The sequence below is a fragment of the Sphaerodactylus townsendi genome, linkage group LG11 (assembly GCF_021028975.2).
Source record: "Sphaerodactylus townsendi isolate TG3544 linkage group LG11, MPM_Stown_v2.3, whole genome shotgun sequence".
Classification (NCBI taxonomy): Eukaryota; Metazoa; Chordata; class Lepidosauria; order Squamata; family Sphaerodactylidae; genus Sphaerodactylus; species Sphaerodactylus townsendi.
Window position 1 is genome coordinate 31,408,132 of NC_059435.1, and position 19,928 is coordinate 31,428,059.

General features: G+C 42.2%; 1 protein-coding gene across 1 annotated transcript in view; it reads right to left on the minus strand.

Moving 5' to 3' along the window:
- Positions 1–3,071: 3,071 nt before the first annotated feature.
- Positions 3,072–19,928, minus strand: part of CMTM8 (CKLF like MARVEL transmembrane domain containing 8) — a 39,971-nt gene continuing 23,114 nt past the window's right edge. Inside the window, exons 2-4 of the mRNA XM_048511807.1 lie at positions 10,004–10,177; positions 7,844–7,960; positions 3,072–5,622 (exon numbers count right to left, since the gene is read on the minus strand). Coding sequence (XP_048367764.1) covers positions 5,527–5,622; positions 7,844–7,960; positions 10,004–10,177 — 387 coding nt within the window. The 3' untranslated portion in view covers positions 3,072–5,526. The remainder of the gene's footprint in view (positions 5,623–7,843; positions 7,961–10,003; positions 10,178–19,928) is intronic.

Sequence of the window (19,928 nt, forward strand, 5' to 3'; positions counted from 1 at the left end):
AGGTGGGTCACCGGGTTGATCTGCAGCAGCCGAAAAAAAGTTTGACTCCAGAGGTGCTTTTAAGATCAACCACGTGTTATTGGTGATTAAAACACACGTCCTCAGATGCACGGGAAGCGTAACTTTATCTTGCTCACCCGTCGGTCGGGTGCTCTGTGTAGATCACCGTGTATAAAATTTAAGTAATTATATTGTAAAACTGTGTCGCTCTGTCCTTATAATCCTTTTGATTTCTCATTCGTCAAGCGGGGTAGGTTTTTCAGTTTGCGCTGCAAGACAAGAGCACGTCTGAGCATGCCAACTCCTTTATCCGGACGTTCTTGCAAGCGTCCTTCGCAGTTTTGTCGTCTACTGCAGCTGCTTGACTTATTATTATTGGATTAGTAAAGCCACATCTATCCGGGGCATACAGTGATAGGGAAAGCTCTGTACAGTTTTCAAAAGCACAGTACTCTTGGCAACCTCATTCATCTCCGTCCCTGTTGCTATTAAACAAATATATGGAATGTTTTGCACCAGTCCCTGTGTGGGTGAGGCTTAGCCTGGGATCCAGCCCAGCCTTCTTGCTCATTGTTATCAACGACTGTATTGGGAGAAGGCTAAAATCTTCCCCACCTAAAGGGGAGGGCTACAGTCTGCAGGGTTCACAAGGCTCCCCGTCAATGTTGGAGTGAAAACCCACACAAGCTGGAGCTGAAAGGAACTGGAGAACAAGGGTTACCAAGATGACTAACTGCTGACCTGAATCCTGGGAACCAGGGCCCTGAGTGAAAATGGATAGTCTTAAAATATTGAAATCCGGGACACAAAACTGGCTTGTGTTGGCCAGCCCCCGGCAGTGAGGTAGAATGGTGCAAAGTGCCCCATGTAGAGGATCCCTTTCTGTTACTTCCTGAGAACTAGCCACAGGCAAGGCTTGCAACTGGGACTGCTGGCCAAGGAGAACACTCTGCCTCTACAGACTTTCTGGCCTTACTGCTTTGTCACCAGAGCCAATGGAGGATGCCAAATTCCCCATGATGTCTCCTTCTTTGGCTGGGAGAACATGAAGTGTGGGCTCTAGCCCTTCCTTCTCCTCCTGCTATTGAGGAGTTTGCTGCTGACCAAAATGTTTTACCTTATTTCTACTTATGTTTCTGAGGGAAAAAGCAAAGTCCCGCCTGCTATTTCCTACCCCCTTGCTTCAGGGGCGTAACGAGGCAGCCCTGGGCAAACTGTAGCCCTGGGCAAAACCCATGGGCGGCCACTCCACCACGACCAAATTTTTTTGCACCAGGACATTGGTGCCTGCAGGGGGCACATTTTTGGATGTATCGGCACCAATATTTCAGGGTATCATCTGGAAACTGTTCTTATGGTACTCCTGAAGTTTGAATTTGCAGATTTGGTTTAGGAGGAGTCCCAAAGGTTATGGACCCATCCAAATGGGAGTACCCATCCCACATTCTTTGCTAAGGAGATGGGGGGCTACCCTTTTTTGAGGAGTCCATAACTTTGGACCCCCTGAACCAAACTGCACGCAAACAGAAGAGACTACCATCATGAGGCAGTCTCAAGATGATACCCTGAAATTTTGGTGCTGAAATCTGACAAGAATGCTACCACCTCCCTGCAAGAACATCCCAAAATTTGCTTAAAGAGATCTTTGTTCTGCATTGGAGTTTTTTCTGCATTGCTGTTATCCAATGGGGGTTTTGCAGGCTGGGGGGGGGGGGCAGCACATTTTTTGAGGCACAGTCCTCAAAGGAAACTTTCAGGGAGTCTCATCAGGGAGACTGCCTAATGATTCCCCTCAGAAGTTTGGTGCAGTTTGGTTCAGGGGGGGCCAAAGTTATGGACCCTCAAAACTGTAGCCCCCATCTCCTATTAGCTCCCTTTGGAAACAATGGGGGTTAGGGGCACCCCCTTTGGGAGTCCATAACTTTGGACTCCCTGAACCAAACCTCACCAAACTTGTGGGGTCGCATAAGGACAGTCTCTTGATGATACGCTGAAATTTTGGTGCCGCTAGCCTAAAAACTGCGCCCCCTGCAGGCCGAAAATGGAAAACCACTAAAATACCTAAAAACGAACCCAGCATTTTGATGCCCCCCACAAGGTGATGCCCTGGGCAGCTGCCCACCTTGCCCAATGGGCATTACGCCAGTGCCTTGCTTTCTTCCAGTGAGCTACTGGTGAGATGGTCCGGATGCCTTCTGTGAATATGAAGTTGTTTGTCATACTGCCTCAATTACCTTTATCTTGTCTGGAAGATGTCACATGTTCTCCCCACACCCAGGGGAGGGCTCTTGAATAAGGCATGAAGTAGCTGGGTAATGCGTCATTCTTTCCTTCCCTGAGTATCCTGCCCGCAGATGAAGATTCAAGCCTGCATTAGTAGGGTGTTGTAGGGAGCCTATGGGATGTACCATAGTCCTTCATATAGTTGTTTCTTCCATGCTGTGTGGGTGGGTCACAGAGCATGGAGTTGTTAGCATTGGCTTTTTCCATGTATGCCTAGCAGGAGGTCATCAACAATATGCCACACAATGATTGGCAGAGGGACTCCACTGTTTTTGCTATGTTCTGATCTCTATAGAGTGATAACCGTTTCTGTTATTTTTCTGCAAGGGCAGCATATTGAATATTCTAAGGCCACCAGTGTAGCAGGACTTTACAATTGGGCTGTTAAGAGATCTTCCTGTATTCTGTTAGCGTGTATGGGAACCCTTCTGGCACATACAGCAAGATTTGAGTCCAGTAGCACCGTAAAGACCAACTAGATCTGACCCAATGAGTTGTGGGTCTCAAAAGCTTATACCATGGAAATCTGGTGGGTCTTTAAGGTGCTGTTGGACTTGAATCCTGTCCTGCAAGAATATCTTCTACTACAGATCCACATGGCTGCCCATCTAAAGCTAGCTTCTGGTACAGAGTTTGTTTAATTTGCCTGTGCCCTTTTCAGTTCAGTATATGACATTTTCTTCAGAGATGACATTCCATATCCTTTTGATGCATGTCCTGATAATTCAGTTTTCTTTTTCCTACCCCTCTAGAACTTCTGGGAGGAATTTGGGCCATCTGCACTCAAATAAGAGTCACAGTAAATCCACATTTATTGAAACTGCATCACTGATTAGCAAATAAAGTAAGAACAACACCACAATAATGTAACCAGATTTTTTTTTCATTTCCATGTACAAAGATCAGTTTACAGAAAATACAAATCCAGTTCCCTACTAAATATCCAGTGGAGGAAAATTAGTATACTTTTTAGAAGTTAGGCTTGCTAGTCTTAATACACAGGCATAAGGTCATAAGAGATAATTAAAACCAATTCACTTTGACTTCTCCAGTTATATTATAAATCAGTTGCTGGTATCTTACCTAGAATTTCCACAGGCATCAGAAGGATGATTTTTACCTATTATTCCTTGGGGTCTCCCATTTCCCAGCAGTGAGAGGAGAAATCAGGCCCCTTCTTGAGCCAGTGGAAGTTTTAGGTTGAATTCTAACCACTGCTTTTTTCTTTTCTCAGCTTCTAGATCATGAGGCCAGTTTTATGAAGTGAGCTAATTGCTGGTATTTTACATGTTTTGAATAAGAAAGACTTAGCACATCACTGTATCATTACCATTATATCCAGTGGTGGGATTCAAATAATTTAACAACCGGTTCTGGTTGTTTACAAGCACCATTTCAACAACTGGTTCTGCTGAAGTGGTGCGAACCTGCCAACTCCCACCACTGACTATATCACATTTTCAATTTGTTCTTCTTGTTTAAATTTAGGTTTTCCTGCTGCAACAGCTTGCGTTGTTGGGTTCTGGCAGAACTAGGAGGGTCGTTTTGTATAAATTGTTGTGAGTCTGCATTCTATTCATTTGGATAGCAGAGACTTAATATTTCCCCCACATGTTAACTGGGGGGGGGGGGTGCATTAGAGTTGGCATGTTGGCCAGTTGACCAACTACAATTTGTTAATTGGCTACTTATTATTTGATTGCAGTTGATAATCCATGAATGCTGTTGTGCAGACAGCAATTTACCTTTAAAGCTTTAAGCAGAGGAGAATGGAAGCCCTCTTGGCACTCAGCCCTGCAGCTGTAAAAGGCAAGCCAAACAAGTCCAGTAAAGCAGAATCAACTAATTTGTGTTTGTAATTAACCTGTTTGCCATTCTAACAGTTAATGCTGTAATACTAGACTGTTACTTGACGCTACTTGAAAATCTCTCACCAGTCAATTACCTAGAATCCTATGATGCATGATTAGAGTGCTCCAAGAGGAACCTCGTTCAGCTTTCTAAGGGGTTGGATCCAGCCTAAATTTTCCCAACTCTTCTCTCCCATTGCAGCCCACTGTTCTCCACACATGATGACCTTGAGGGGCATCAGGGGGTCATGAGTGAGGTTTGCAGTAAAAAGGGAACATAAGTGAAATTTACCAGTTTGGTCTGGATCCAGCTCTAAATCTGTATACATTGGCTCTAAACTAAGAACATTTTCCTGATTACAGAAAATGTTCTAGTACATATAAAATATTATAAATTATGCTTGCCTGTATCTCAGTGTTTTTGAGATTGTGGCACTTAATACAGAAGTTTTAATAGTTACATTTATGAAATAAGAAAAAATATGTATACTTAGCTGCATTGACAGTTGTTACAATAGAATACATATTGCTTAGGGAAACAAGTGTCTATCACATATAGCATAAAATCTTCCACACATAATACTTCATCATACAGAGAAGAAAGTTGCTTCCCTGCTACAAAAACAGCATGTTTTAAATACATTCCTGTTTCAATTATGCTTATAAAAACACCGTTCATGAGATCTAGAGCTGAAATCATGACACGGCCGAAGTAGCATGGCTGATGCCCACACATTGATGGCTCTCCTCTTTATAGAGTGAATGCCGATCCTATGCAGTCCTGCAGAGGAAAGGACCTACCGTTTGCCATGACATTCAAATTAACCACACCATGGTTATACCTAGCCATGGGCTGTATTCAACCAACTTTTTCTGCTGGTGAAAATGGAAGATGTCCTCTTAAGACTACCCAAAATGGCAATTCTGAGACTCATAAGACTTACATGTACAAAAGCCATGTGGGGCAGGGTTGTAGGATGGAGAGGGATTGGGTGAGAGTCAGTGAAAAACTGTCCATATCCAGCCCCATGGTTTGCTTCCTAACTAGAATCAGAATCCCATGTAGATTGTAGTTATGATTATGATTGTAGTTTAGCAACAAGCTTCAGTTAGCAATAACTATAGTTTGCCAATTTGGATGTCACACCAAATTATGATTATTGTGAACCAAGGAGAGGAAGAAGGCATTGGTATGTCCAGTGGAGGGAGAAAAGGAAACCCGCAATATGTTCTTACTGACCAAATCCTAGTTTGAATGAAAGCATCGTGGCTGTCTTCTGAACATGCAGCACTAGCTACACATATGCTGTTTTCAAAACAAAACAAACTTCAGTAACAAAGTGTAGAGCGTCTTGACACATATTACACCTATGCATGTGTTCTTCTTTCTATTTCAAGAGAATGTTTGTTGCAAGGTCCGCGATCTCCAAGATATAAAACTAAAATAGGTATTTCCAGCATAGCAGAATGTGACAGCAAAGGCAAAGAACTATACAGAGGAGGAAAAGAGAAAAAAAACCTGTTAGAAAACAGCAGGAATCACTTAGCTATTTGTACTCAACAATAATTTACAAAGAGACAATGGAAAGTTTCTGCAATTCACCGTTGTGTGGTCTTACAGGACCCCCAAGAACTGCAATCATTGTAAAAATGCTGACTTTGGCACATAGGCTATTTCTAATGCCACCATCCCACTGACATTTAAGTAGAATCATTGTTGGTCTTTTTTAATTTAGTTCTTAAGTGCATTTTTTAAGTAATGCTGCTTCTGGGTATTCTGTGGTTTGCAAGCTTTGGTCCACAATGCCCAATTCTGCCAACATGAATCATACTGAGATAGTACATTCAACATTCCCAGGTAATATTTTTACATGTTATATTTACATAAACACTGCATTCTTAGACAGCCGTGTGGTTATGAGCTGTGGTTATGAGCTCTGATCTGGAGAACCATGTTTGACTCCTCACTCCTCTACAAGAAGTCTCAGAACTCTCTCAGCCCCACCTACCTCACAAGGTGTCTGTTGTGGGGAGAGGGAGGGAATGCAGTTACCGATATAAGCCACTTTGAGACTCCTCAAGGTAGAGAAAGTGCGGTATAAAAACCTACTCTCCTTCTTAAATCCCGACACTATTCTTGTCCAGTGGAATGCTCCTCTTCCATTGTCTGAACTTTCTCGGCATACTACTAATCTTATGCAACAAAAGATGTATTATTCACTTATTATTTATTTACTTCAATTATACTCTGCTTTCCTCCTTAATAGGGACCCAAAGCAGCTAGCCTTGTTCCCCTTTCCTCCATTTTATTTTCAGAACCACCCTGTGGGTTACTTCGGGCTGAAAGAGTATATCTGACTCAAGCTTGCTCACCATGTTTCAAGGGCAGTGTGGGTATTGGAACCTGGGTCTCCTAAATCCCAGTCTGACGTTCTATCCACCACACCATGCCGGCTGTCAGGGGCATTACATAGGAATGTTGTGCACTTATGCAGTCAGCCTGAAGTTCTGCAGTCAGCCTGAAGTTCTGTCAAGTCCACCATTATTCAACAACTGGGTCTCCATATCTCAGTACATTAAACAGCACCAAGATAATCAACAATAAAAAAGCACATTGAAAGCAGGATGCTCATCCAAGTGATGTCCTCATGGTATAAATATTTCATCCTGAGAGCAAATAACTTTATCCTTGAAACATACTGAGCAAGCTTCAGTCAGATATACTTTTTCAGCCTGAAGTATCAATAGTCATCTTCAGTGTTTATATGACAAAAATTACCAGCCACTTTCATTGTTTTTGCAACTGTAAAGGACTACAGACTATGCTTTCCTGTATGAAATAAAAACTGATTATCGGGATTATACAATATTATATATTCAGAATCAAATATTGCATATATGATTCCATGCACTCATCATACAATGTAAGCCTGGTCCTAGTTTCTATCTCCCAGTTTTAACCTTGGCCCTACATCCAAGGAGTTCTGAATGCTTTCCCTTTCCTCTGGTTTTATCCTCATACAACCTTGTGAGATTGTGTGATTAGGACGAGAGAGAGTGACTAGCCAGAAGTCATTTAGTGAACACCATGGCTGAGGGCGGACTTGGAACCAGCAGTCCACAGTCATGGCCCAACAACTACATTAAGCCAGCATGAGGTCCCAAGGGGGAAAAAACCCCAAGATTTTAGATGGGGAAAAACATTTTTCTGACCATACTTATAATCAGCTATTCTCACAAAAAGACTCAAGGTGGACATCAGATAAAAGGAGTCTGGAAATATAATTATTAGATTAGATTAAAAAGACCCATCAAGGGTCTAACTACTATCATCCCATGACCTGATTGTATGCATCAAAACAGACAAGTGAATTCCACAGATACTCGTTATTCTTCAAGTGGTTGACTCATGTTGCACTCATGTCTTTTTGCATAGTTCTTCTTAATAATGTTAATTTTGATTCCCGATCATACTGTTATATCTATGCATATACACACAACCCCATCTCTCTCACACACATACAACAGCCTGTATCCTGCCACTCCAATTCATCCAAGTTCTAAGCTCCTCCAGCCTGCCTCTAACTTAAATGGCTCCTCCAGTGAAGAAAGAAGGCTCCTTAGGTTGGAGGAAGTGTTCAGACTTTGCTGAGCAGAGAGGAAGCATACAGGCGACTGAATGCTATGAATTAATTTACAATTTAACTTACTGAAGAAGCTGCCCAGCTGTTGTAGTTGTGGCTGTCCAGATCCTCGGTGACTGCACATGCTTCTACAATGGCAGCAATGAGGTACAAAACAAAGGCACTCCCATTAAAGCACAAACCCTACACACAGGCAAAAAAGAGACACTTTTTAATATACATCATTTTATGCACGCTTCTTGCATAAGTGGAAGTCACATGCACAATACAATATTAGAACCTGCAGATATGCTTATAGTCTGTCAGACTGGTCAGTCTCACCTTGGCTGAAAATCCACCTTAGCAGTTCACATCTGACTAAAGCTACACTTTAGGATCTTTTTCCATGTATGCTGTATGAAAAGGCCTCTAGCAACAGTCTGCAGCAGGGGCAGAGCAAGGGGGAATGGTGCCTGGAGCACGCATGCCCCCCCTAACCCCTGCCACACCCCTGGAATGCCCCCCCCAGCCCCATTGGTGCTATGCCACTGGTCTGCAGCTATGACCCTTCCTTGAGCAGATGGGAGCCTTTCCTCCAGTGGGTATATTAAAGACTAGACCAGACTGCTACTTCACAGGCTGTGCTGGGTGGTGCTTTCTCACAAGTAATACTCTGCTAGCAGAGGTGCCTCCCTTTGGTAGAAAGTGCCTCTCATAGTGAAACAGATTTCCAAGATCTAACCTGTTGCCTTATTCCTTACAATACACAACACAATACTCCTCAATTGTGCATGTATAACTTTTCTATATAAACTGGATTTCCTAGTCACTTCAATTGATAGCTATATGTACAAATCATCTTGCAAGCTTAAAGAGTGTCAGAATGCCAGGTCTCAGTCTAAGATGGTCTGAGATAAGGCCAAAAGCAGGGCCCATCTGCTTTTCTAAGAGATCAGGTAAGGTACAGAGAACTGAGATCAAAAGCAGGTATGAATCAGCAATTAGGGAGGGACAAATTTAAATTCATTTTGGGCTAGGTTTTATTTCAGTTGACAAACTGTCCAGATTAGAAGATCATTTCTCCAGTCAGAGACTGAAGTATCCTGATTGGCCTCCTGCTATCATGTGCTGAAGCCCAACCAAGTGATGCTTGAAACTGAACTGGATGAAGCCCAGATGGCACTGTTGGGCTGCACAGACTTCACTTTAAACAACAAACCTGAAGATCTCTGTGTGGTTTAAGTTGTAAAGGGCTGAGGCCTAGTTAGCGGAAGGCCTGATTTCAGTTCTACTTTACCTGACAATGATGCCTGTGGGACAAATCATCAGATTTTTAGAATTTACTCTACTTCTTTAAGACATTTTAAGCCTGCCTTCTCTAATGAATGAACTCAAAGTAACCTTAACCCAACCAACTCCAATTCCTGTAAATCCCCCTTCCCTATTTGCAAGCAGCCTGCCTGCGAGCGTACATGCATATTTCATTCCCTTTGTGAGTTACCAATCCATCAATCCACTGAGCAGCTTTAAAAAATGTTTCCCCTCGTTTCTGTCGAGACTGATTTTAATGCAGTGCTGGTGAGGCAAGACGCAGTTGCCTGTGGGATTTTGCACTCACACCGTGTCTCGTATAACTAGGTTACCATCTGTGCAAGGCGCCCTTTCCCAGCTAATTCCCTTTTTTTTTTCACTTGTCCTGGCCAGTAATTTGTGGCTTGCTTAAAATGTAAACCACCTGAAGAACTTTTTGTTGGAAGGTGACAGAAATATTTTAAATAAGTAAAATACTGATAAGCAGATACTGAAGAGATTTTTTAAAAATAAACTGGGACTTACACACTTATTATACTAGTGGCAAAACAACTACCTTTTGTGATTATGTTGGATCTGTTTAAAACTTGCCTTGGAATTTATGGTAGGGTAGGTTTACTTGCGATCCCATGATAATGAGGCCCTCCATTGATGAATGAGGAAACAACTAATGAATGAGAGTTTGCCTCCCATTGTGATGATAGTATACCTATTTAATTGAAGCAAATATGAACAGCTAAGTCTACTGTCAGTTAAGCCAGAAGACTGAGAACGTGTAGATTCATTTGAGTTATGCTTTCTATATAAATAAACCCCTGTTGATGAAGTGCATTACAGAGTCTAAAGGTTTAAAAGATAACTCACAGCATACATGGCACTGTAGTATCAGAATAATCAAACAAACCATTAACATGGATGGAAAGGTAGTATACGCACCACAGTGGTCCATGGGACCTGCGGAATCCTGGTGTAAGTCATTGTCATGTAGATGATTAAAAAGAAGAGTGTAAGAACCCAATAAAATACAGCCACAAACATCACCCAGCCAAAGGCAGGATACAGGAAATATTCTGTTCCAGCAATCAGTGTCCATACCAGCAACCCCAGAACCTGCAGAAACAAATGAAGAAACATATTGTTATCTAGACTAAAATTAGCACATGTACCAATCCCAAAGATGTGTCTTCAAGGTTTTTTCTCCCCAGATAATATAATCCTATTGTAAAGAGCTGTACTTTGTTACTGCTCCTCAGTACGTGGTAGGACCACAGCCTTCATTCCTGCCGTAATGGAGGATGCTGCCAAACCTATTGACCATTTCCAGGACTGGTGCAAGGCTATTAGTACAGAGAATTACTGCAGAAGTATATGCAAACACTGGGGCTGAAGGGGTTGGGAATCACTTTCCAGAGTCCTATTTCAGTAGCATACTGTTGTGACAACTATAAAGGCACATGCACTGCAATTCTAATCTTCATGATACTACTTTGATTTGTGAAACTAACCACTCAATCCCAAATAGATACGCCCTTCTATGACCCTTTAAATCAATGGGTTTAGAAGGGTGTAACTCTGCTTAGGAGCGTAATGTGGGTCACTGAAATATTGAACAGCTGTTTACTTTTAATCCACAATGTATACCGTGGCCTATCAGATGAGCTTTGAGTGTCCATTCCATGCAATTTTCATTTGCTACCCGTTTTAGAATTTCTTGCGGCAACGCAGAAAGTGTCAATCTAGAAAGACTGGAATGAGCCCTGCGTGTTTCTACTATTTCAGTGAGTTTTTCCTTAGAGGGTGCTTCCCAAGTTAACACTACTGCTCTGGCTGGCAGATGGCTGATGCTTTAAGCAATTTTCTTTGGAGTTGGAGAGTGCTGTGTTCAGACTATGCTGTGTTTGTTTTTTAATGGTGTCATGTGCCTTGTGGATATTTTTTGTAAACTGCTATGAGTTACATGACAAGTGTGAGGGTTTTTTTTGCTGTCGTTGCAGACGACTTATGACGACCCCACAGGGGGGTTTCAAAGCGAGAGGCAAATAAAGCTACAGATACCCACACACAATGTAGATTATAAAGCATGACTGTCTACATTTTTTTCAAAAGCTACCTCTTGCAAAATATTCAGCGTTATAGGAGTACTCTGAATCTCATATATGCATTATCTTTTCTTAGCTTTGCTCTTTAGAAGAAAAAGAGTAGTGTTCCAATCATCCATTCATTTTAATCTTCCATTTTTGTGTGCTAGGTGACACAACATTTTATAGGTAAATTATATAAATGTAAGACATGAAATTATTTGCTTAATTCAGCAGTCAACACAAATAGTCTTTGTTCTTCTTTTCTATAAGATACCTGTCACATAGTTGTTTTTTTACATGTACAGAAAATACACTTCAGCCACTTGAGGTCACTATTGTTCTGCAGAAAATGTTCCATTCATCTGCCGTGTTAAGAAAGCAGTTTTAAAATTGCATTTGATGCAGCTCGTCTACAGTTTTAAGACTTGATATAATCTACATTTCTGAGAAAGATGAGTTCCATATATTCCATGTTGATCACATCTCTAATTGTTTTTTATAATTTCTAATTTGATAAGGTCTGATCAATGGCATTATCTAACACGTACAATCACAAGAAAACACTGCATCCAATACTTGTTTTATCACTACCAACATGTCTTGCAAGGAGTTACCTTTCCTTTGATCCAAGTGCAAATGTATTGGTAGTTTGCAATAAACACAACTACTGTTTGCAAATGGGGAGCTAGATTAAGGAAAGTACCCTCTACATTGTTGAAGACTTTAATGGAATCCACTGGCTGTTGTGGGTTTTCTGGGCTGTGTGGCCATTGTCTGGTAGGTTTTGCTCCTAATGTTTTGCCTGCATCTATGACTGGCATCTTCAGGGGCATGTCACAATGAGATGCACCATGGAGAGAAATATATGTTACAGAAAGTATCCTCTCTTCTCCCCCCCCCCCCCCCCCACATCTGCCACAGCTCCTCACCTTATTTATCCATGGTGCATTTGCTTATGTAATTATTATTGTTTAAGAAAAAGGCTACAGATGTTAATTTGGGCTCTTGCCATTATCACTTGCTGGAGTGCATTTCACAGGATTAATAGTATTCTATGCAACTTTCAATACTTTCCTTCATCGGCAATTTAAATCGGTCTTTTAATTAAAATATCTTTTCTGAGGAATGGCAATTTGGGTTACAGTTTCCAAGTGGGTTCTATGCAGTTCAGCTTGAATTGTCTAATCCACATCACTGGTAAAGCCAATTTTTTGTTTCAGTTAATGCTTTCCTAGGCACCTGGTACACTTTGAAGCACATATTTATTTTCCCTGCAGCTTTGAGATATAATGGATTAAGCAATGTCTTGATATTTTCAGCTGTTCCAGGGAGACTAAATGCTGTATTTTGTCAAGTTCAGACTCCAAAATAATAGTGCATATTTCTTGATTAGAATGTAAAAGGTCAGAACAGCTTTTGGCTTATACTGAATCCACATCTATTCATAAGTAAAAGAAAATACAGCAAGTGGATTTCAAGAGTGTCTCAATGTCTCCTGCAACTTGCTGGGATATTCACAGGCCTGCACAGCTAAGAAAACATATCAGACTCTAATCACATCGAGGACACACACTAGAACAATCTATTCATTATTAGTCAGTTCTCTCAGAACATTTGGTATGCTGCATAGTTGACTAACTGCACAGTTGACTAATGATGTAAATGTGCCTAAGTATATGTAAATGTGCCTAAATAAATATATCCACTTATACTTCAAGCAATTGTTTCTTTGGGGGCTTGAAGAAACAGTGTGGTTTCTTGCTGTTGTACTCAAGAAAAAAACCCAGTGTAGTGTAGTAGTTAGAGTGTTAGAATAGGATCTGACAAATCCCGACTCTGCCATGGAAGCTCGTTGGGTGACCTTGGCCCAATCAGCGACCTTCAGGGGTGGAGCTTGTGAGGGGGGAGTGGAGCCAGTCAGATTGAGTGCTCAATTGAGTCAAGCTTTAAACTGCAGGCCCAAAATCTGCAATGTAAAGCTGGACTTGGCCAAGCGCAATGTTGAACAGTCATATCCCGCTCCTAAATTCCACATGAGGTTTGAGAGTGTGGCGAGCTACAGTGTTTGCCCAGGCACCATCTGAAACAGATACCCCCCTGCCAACCATACACATTCAGCCTAACCTACCTCACAGGGTTGTTGTGAGGATAACATGGAAAAAAAGAAAACAATGTAAGTTTCTTTTGGTCCCTATTGGGGAGTATGGCATGGTATAAATGAAGTACATAAATAAATAGTCATGCCTGCTGATTATACTAGCAAGGAGGAAATAAGCTTGCTCATGCATATGCAGCCTAATTTGGAAATACTATATGAAGTTCTGTCCCCATATGTTAAAATGGCCATTGCAGATCTGGAAAAAGTACAGAAGAGAGCAACTAAGATGATTAAGGGGCTGGAAGACCTTTCCTATACAGAAAGGTTGAACAGTTTGGGACTTTTCAGTTTAGAAAAAAAGATGACTATGATAGAGGTTTATAAGATTATGCACAGGGTGGAGAGAGTGGACAGAGAAATTGATCCCACTCTCACAAAATACTAGACCTCAAGAGCATCCAATGAAGCTGATAGGCCAGTGATGGCGAACCTTTTTGAGACCGAGTGCCCAAATTGCAACCCAAACCCCACTTATTTATCGCAAAGTGCCAACCCGGCAATTTAACCTGAATGCTGAGGTTTTAGTTTAGAAAAAATTGGTTGGCTCCCTCTTCCTACGCCCCACCCGCTTGAGCAGGGGCCAGCCTGCTCTAGTCTCTAGCAAGTCCTGCGCACACTGCTCTGTGCCTCTCTAGCATCTCTGCCTCCTCTGCACCCCCACCCCCCTTGGGCAGCAGTCACCCGGAGCACAGGCACCAGGCCCACCAGCCGAATCCTCCCTGCTCACCGCGGTGAGTGCACATTGTGCTCAGTGGCCCAGGCCAGCCTAGATGTGTGTGTGTGGGGGGGGGGGAGTGATTTTTCGCCCCCCACATGATGAACTCTGTGTGTGTGCCCACAGAGAGGTCTCCAAGTGCCACCTCTGGCACCCGTGCCATAGGTTCACCATCACTGTGATAGGCAGTAGATTGAGGACCGACAAAGGGAAATAATTCTTTGCACAGTGAAGTGATTAAAATGTCGAATTTGCTGCCAGAAGATGTAGTGATGGCCACATGGATAGAGGATTAAAAGGGGATGAGGTAGATTCATGGAGGATTGGTCTATCAGAGCCTACTAGCCAGGTGAACTAAAAAGAACCTCCATGTTCAGAGACCGTAAACCTCTGTATATCAGTGCCAGAAGGCAACATCAGGAAAAGTCTTGGCCTCTGTGCCCTGTTGGTCCTCTAGAGAAACTGACTAGCCACTGTGTGAGGCAGGATGCTGGACTAGATGAACTAGCGGCATGATCCAGCAGGGCTCTTCTTACATTCTTATGGCGTGTGGCCTAGAAAACAGGAACAGGTCTTTGAAAAGACACCACTGTGATATGAACTGAAAATAACTATGACAAACTATCACTATGACAAATAACATAGTACCAGACAGCACCTTTTAAAAAAAATATTATTTATTCGGTTTTACAGTGTAAGTACAATAGTTGACATTTCTGAACAAAAAAACCCCAGTAGAAATATAGTGTAGTGAAATAAAAAAAAATAGAAGGGTAAAAAAAAAGAAAGATAGACAGCACCTTTGAGAAGCTGACCTAAGGTGATCAAATGCAAAAGCAGAGAGAAATCCTGTGTTGTTAATAACTGTGGGGAAGGGAAGCTTTTCATGCCATTCTCATACTAGGACTTGGCACGCTGAATGAGCCGAAGCTCCCGGGAAGCGGAAAAAAACCCACTTCCTTTTTTTGGCTTTCCATTATTTACCTTCTTGTCCATTAACAAGCTTTGCAATCTGGGTATCCAATTCTACAGGATGTTTTTATAGCAGGCCCCAAGGTCAGATGCCACTTTTGATTTGGAGGTTGGAAGGTCAACTTTTAGAAATGCTTTAAAGGAAAAATATGAGGTGACTGAAACAGGAGGCAGGTGATTCTAAAAGGCTCCCCTTTCCCTTGTGTATGAATTAATCTCTTCCTCCACCAGACTGTCCATATTTATTCTTAATCTATTAGCCTACAGAATGCTTAATGGAGTTCGCGCTTGACCTTCCAAACAGGAATTGTTTCAAAGGTTTCTTTCTAATGGGCTCCAAATTACTTGTCACATCTGTAATACTGTTCCGTACATTGATGGTGACGTGTTTCAAATACTATGGATATTTCCCAAAAGGCAAAATATGGATTCTTGACTAATGAGCTGTTTGCTTATACTCACAGTAGTAAAGCAAGGAGGCAGCGTAGTCTGTGGTCTGATGGTTAGTTTTAAACAAGGGCTGGGGATGTAAGTACTGACCCATGGGGTAAGGTCACATCACGGCTTTCATTAGGCAGTTTATATTTACGGAGTGGTTTGGCATTGCCTCCCCCCACTCTGCTAGTAAGCTTGTTGATTGGCTCTGATCTGACCTGGCTACTCTTGTCTTCTTCTCTCACACTAAATGTAACTGGAAGTGTTGTTTTGAGAATAAAATGTGGGCAGGAAAAAAACAAAGGCTGCCCTCAACATTTTTTTGGGGGGGGGGGGGAGGAAGCATGGGATAAACATGTGATTTAAACATGCAGAGGTGGTCTCATTCACAAAATGTGTGTGTTGTGTGACAAGAGCAAAATTCAAGTCCAGTAGCATCTTAAAGACCAATAAGATTTCCAGGGTATAAATGTTGATAGTCATCACTCTCTTTATCAGATAAAAGCAGTAATCAGGATCCCTGAGATGTTATATCCCAATCAAAACTTGGGAGGAGAGTTGCACAGAAGCGAGGCAGAGTGCAAAGATGTAATGCAAAATGTTATCAGCTTGATCAGAATGGAGAAATGCTTAGAGGCCAAAAATTAGCATCTGTAGTATGATAAGAAAGAATCCTATGTCCCCTATTCAGCCCGGGGGTGGAGGGTGTTCTGAATTTGTGAAATAACTTCAGCAACCTCAAGTCAATCTCAGTCACAATTTGACATCATACCTCTGCATCCTGACTCCCTTCTTCATAACACCTCCCCCATCTTCTCTCTGGGACTTTTCTGACTCTCAAAAGTTTACACTCTGGAAATCTTGTTGGTCTTGAAAGTGCTACTGTGTTTGAATTTTGCTCTGCTTCTTTTAACCAACACTGCTACCCACCTGAAAAGGTTGTGCAACAAGAAACTACTCAAGCTCAAAGTGTAAATTACTTTATGCCAAAGCAGATGGAATACTGCGGTCACAGCTATGGAAATTAACACGTTATTGGAATTTAGAAGATTTACAAAGGCCTCTGATTGCAGGAAGCAGATTTCTGAAGCAGGATAGTTGTGGAACTGCAAAGCCAGTGGAGCTAGGTTAAGCATACAGAATACACCTGTCATCACTCCATCCATTACTGATGTCACTAGATTCAATTCAGGGCACAGGTTCTTACTTACAAAGCCTGTTAGATTATGTTAGGTTATTACCTACAAAGCCACATACATGCAGTACTACCTCTCCTAATATGCTCCATCCTGACAGCTTCCTTCATCTGAGCAAACCTTTTTGAAGTGTCTGAATGAGAACCTGCTGTGAACGGGCACTCTCTGCTGTGGATCCCACACTGTGGAATAGCCTGTCTAAAGAGATTAGGATTTGTTTCCACTGTTCGAACATTCCACAGAATGTTCAAAATAGAAATGTCCAGGAGGGCATTTTTATAAAGACCATAAAGGCAGCATAATGGAACAGTCCCAGAGGGTGATTTTACACCAAAACAGGATAGCAGTCTATTACAGCATTTATTGTATCTATTATCTTGCTTTTACAGCATTGTCTTCTACCTTCGTAATCCACTCTCTGCATTGTTTATGGTATGACATGTCTTAATACAGTTTTCTGTTTGCACTGTTTCTACAATGCTAGTGCAACTGCACAGATTTCTGGATGTTTTATGCTGTCTTTTTTATATAATCCACCTTGAGTCTGATGGAGAAAAGCAGGCTATGAACACTGTATGTGATGGGTCACTCGTTTAACCAAATACAAGTATATATTTCTTTACATGGGAAGTTTTCATAGAACACTGTTATTGTTATGGTACTGTACATTTCCTTCACAAGAAGGGAATGTACAGTACCAAATTTATTGTGGAGAAAAGTCTCTGACCTTCCATATTTAGCCATCCTGTTACCCCACCCTCAACCCTACCAGTGCTCCTGTTTGAACACCAAAATCCAAATATCAACCCTTGCTGGTTTCTCTTCTTGATTTTACTATGAAGAGTTTATATGAAGTAGGCAGATAAAATCCAGAAGCTGCAGCCCCTGACTCCTGCCTTTGAATAGAGTTCAGGATGCCAAATCTTGGTAGAAACAGCCATCAAGTCAAAGTTGGCTTATGGCAACCCGGTAGGGTTTTCAAGGCAAGAGACATTCAGAGGTGGTTTGCCGTTGCCCACCTTCATATCACAACCCTGGCGTTTCTTTAAGGTCTCCCATCTAAATAGTAGTCAGGGCTGACCTGATGAAATTGGGCTGTCCTGGGCTATCCAGGTCAGGGCTGAGAAATCTTAGTCCGCCCTGCAGCCTCCTAAAAGGAGAAGCAAAGAGAGCTATCATTAGATGTAGGTCAGATAGGCTCTACTCCTACAGTCATGGGACATGCAAATAAAAGAAATTAAGCTAATTTCAATCTCTTCCATGATGTTCCCCATACGAAGGGCTTCTCCCATATAGTCTTCACCTACAGTTTCACACTGATTGGCTATGTTCTCTCTTGGGCAGGGACATGGCTATTATCACAGATACTTTGATGACTTCTTATTCAGGCAACTGCATAGTTCTCTAGCTAGGTACATAGAATATCAGAATAGTTATTCAATTTATGAGCATATAACATCAAATTTGACAATAACTGCTCTACTTCCTAATTAGTTTTCAATCCTGCCTACCGTATATACCGGCGTACAAGACGACTGGGGGTATAAGACGACCCCCCCACTTTTCCAGTTAAAATATAGATTTCTGCACATACTCGCCATATAAGACTACCCCGTGGCAGAGGCAGCGGCGACACCCTGTGTGGCCTCGGCCTCAGGAGAGGCAGGCCGATCGTCGCAGGGGCGGGACAGAGCCCTGGCGGCAGCGGCACCCTGGATGGCCTTCCTTGGCCTCGGCGGAGGCTGGCTGATTGTCCTGGAGCTCCTCTCTTGCACGGAGGCTGCCTGGCTGGCTGGGGAAGAGGGGAGATCTCCCGCCAGTCTCTTCCCGGCTCTGAATTTCTTAAAGGGGCAATTCCCCAAAGATTGCTTAAAGGGGAAACTTTCACCTTTAAGCAGTCTTTGGGGAATTGCCCTTTTAAGAAAATCATAGACAGAGGCTCAGGCTGACTGCCTGAAGGGCAACCTGGAGCCAGCCTGAGCCGAGGGGGATGTGTGGGGCCGGTGGCGGCGGCGGCGGTGGCGGCAGGCAGGTGGGCAAGAGCCGCACAGCAAGCAGGAAAAAGCCTTGGGCTAGGCAGTGGCAAGTCCGAGCAGGGGGTGGGGGGTGCCCGGCCTATAAGACGACCCCCGGCTTTTGTTAAGATTTTCCTGCGTTAAAAAGTTGTCTTATAGGCCGGTATATACGGTAACCAAGGAAGGTTTTCTAAGTAGTCAAGCATCAAATTAGTTTCTGTACCGAGTTCTTCAGGGTTGGGTCCTGCTAGCTCTAGTTAAAATATTGGGGGGGGGGGGGAGTTAAGCTGCAAATTGTGACAATATAGAGGCAGAAGTCACATGGGACTGGACTGGAGCTTTAATAAGGGTGGGGAATTAGATGAAACTGAGTGAAAAAATTGGTAGGTTCTAATCCCTACTCTTAAAAATGCTGGCAAGTATGAGGATCAGTTTTAGTTTTAGTGGTTCCCTTTCTTTGGAATATGTTGCTCTGGACAGCCCTGGCATACTTGCTTGAGAAAAATAGCAAATCGTTTTGTTTTAAAGAATGTTAGCAGGAAATGGCTAGTAGGTTTTAATCTCTCTCTCTCTCTCTCTCTCTCTCTCTCTCTCTCTCTCTCTTGCTATTTTGGTAGGGTTGGGGCAGTGTTGATATTTGACACCTCTAGTATTATGGGAGAGGGAGAAAAAGATTCCTCTATTTCCTTTCTACACCAAAATCATAATTGTACAAATCTCTATCATGCCTCCTTAGCTGCTGTTTTTCTGGACTGTCTCTGTCTCCAGGCTACAATCTCCTTTTTGAGATATGGTGACAGAACTACACATAATATTCAAAATAAGGCCACACCATAGCTTTATACAAGGCGTTTACCTTTTTCACTGCTACCACACAGTGAGTTGACAGTTTTCCACAACAGCCCCAAGATATTTTTCAGTCTCAGTTTCAGCTAGTTCAGATCACATCAGCATATACTGAAAATAAGGATTTTTATGTTCCAATGTGCATCATCTTCCTTTTATTCACATTGAACATAATTTGCCACATGATTGCCTACTCACCCAACGCTGATAAATGTTTGAAAAATAAAAATAAGATCAATTATATGTCTAATTTTTTTAAAAAATGTATTCTTAATTTGTTTCCACAAAGGCATTAAAGCTAGGACAAAAACAACACTTCCTATATAAAGTTATCTTTATTGTTAAAATTCTTTTCATGCTCCAATGTCCCATTTGTATAATTTATTGAGAAAGACAGGAGGGGGTTTTCTCAGTGCATTAGGCCCGATTCACATGCCCAAGGG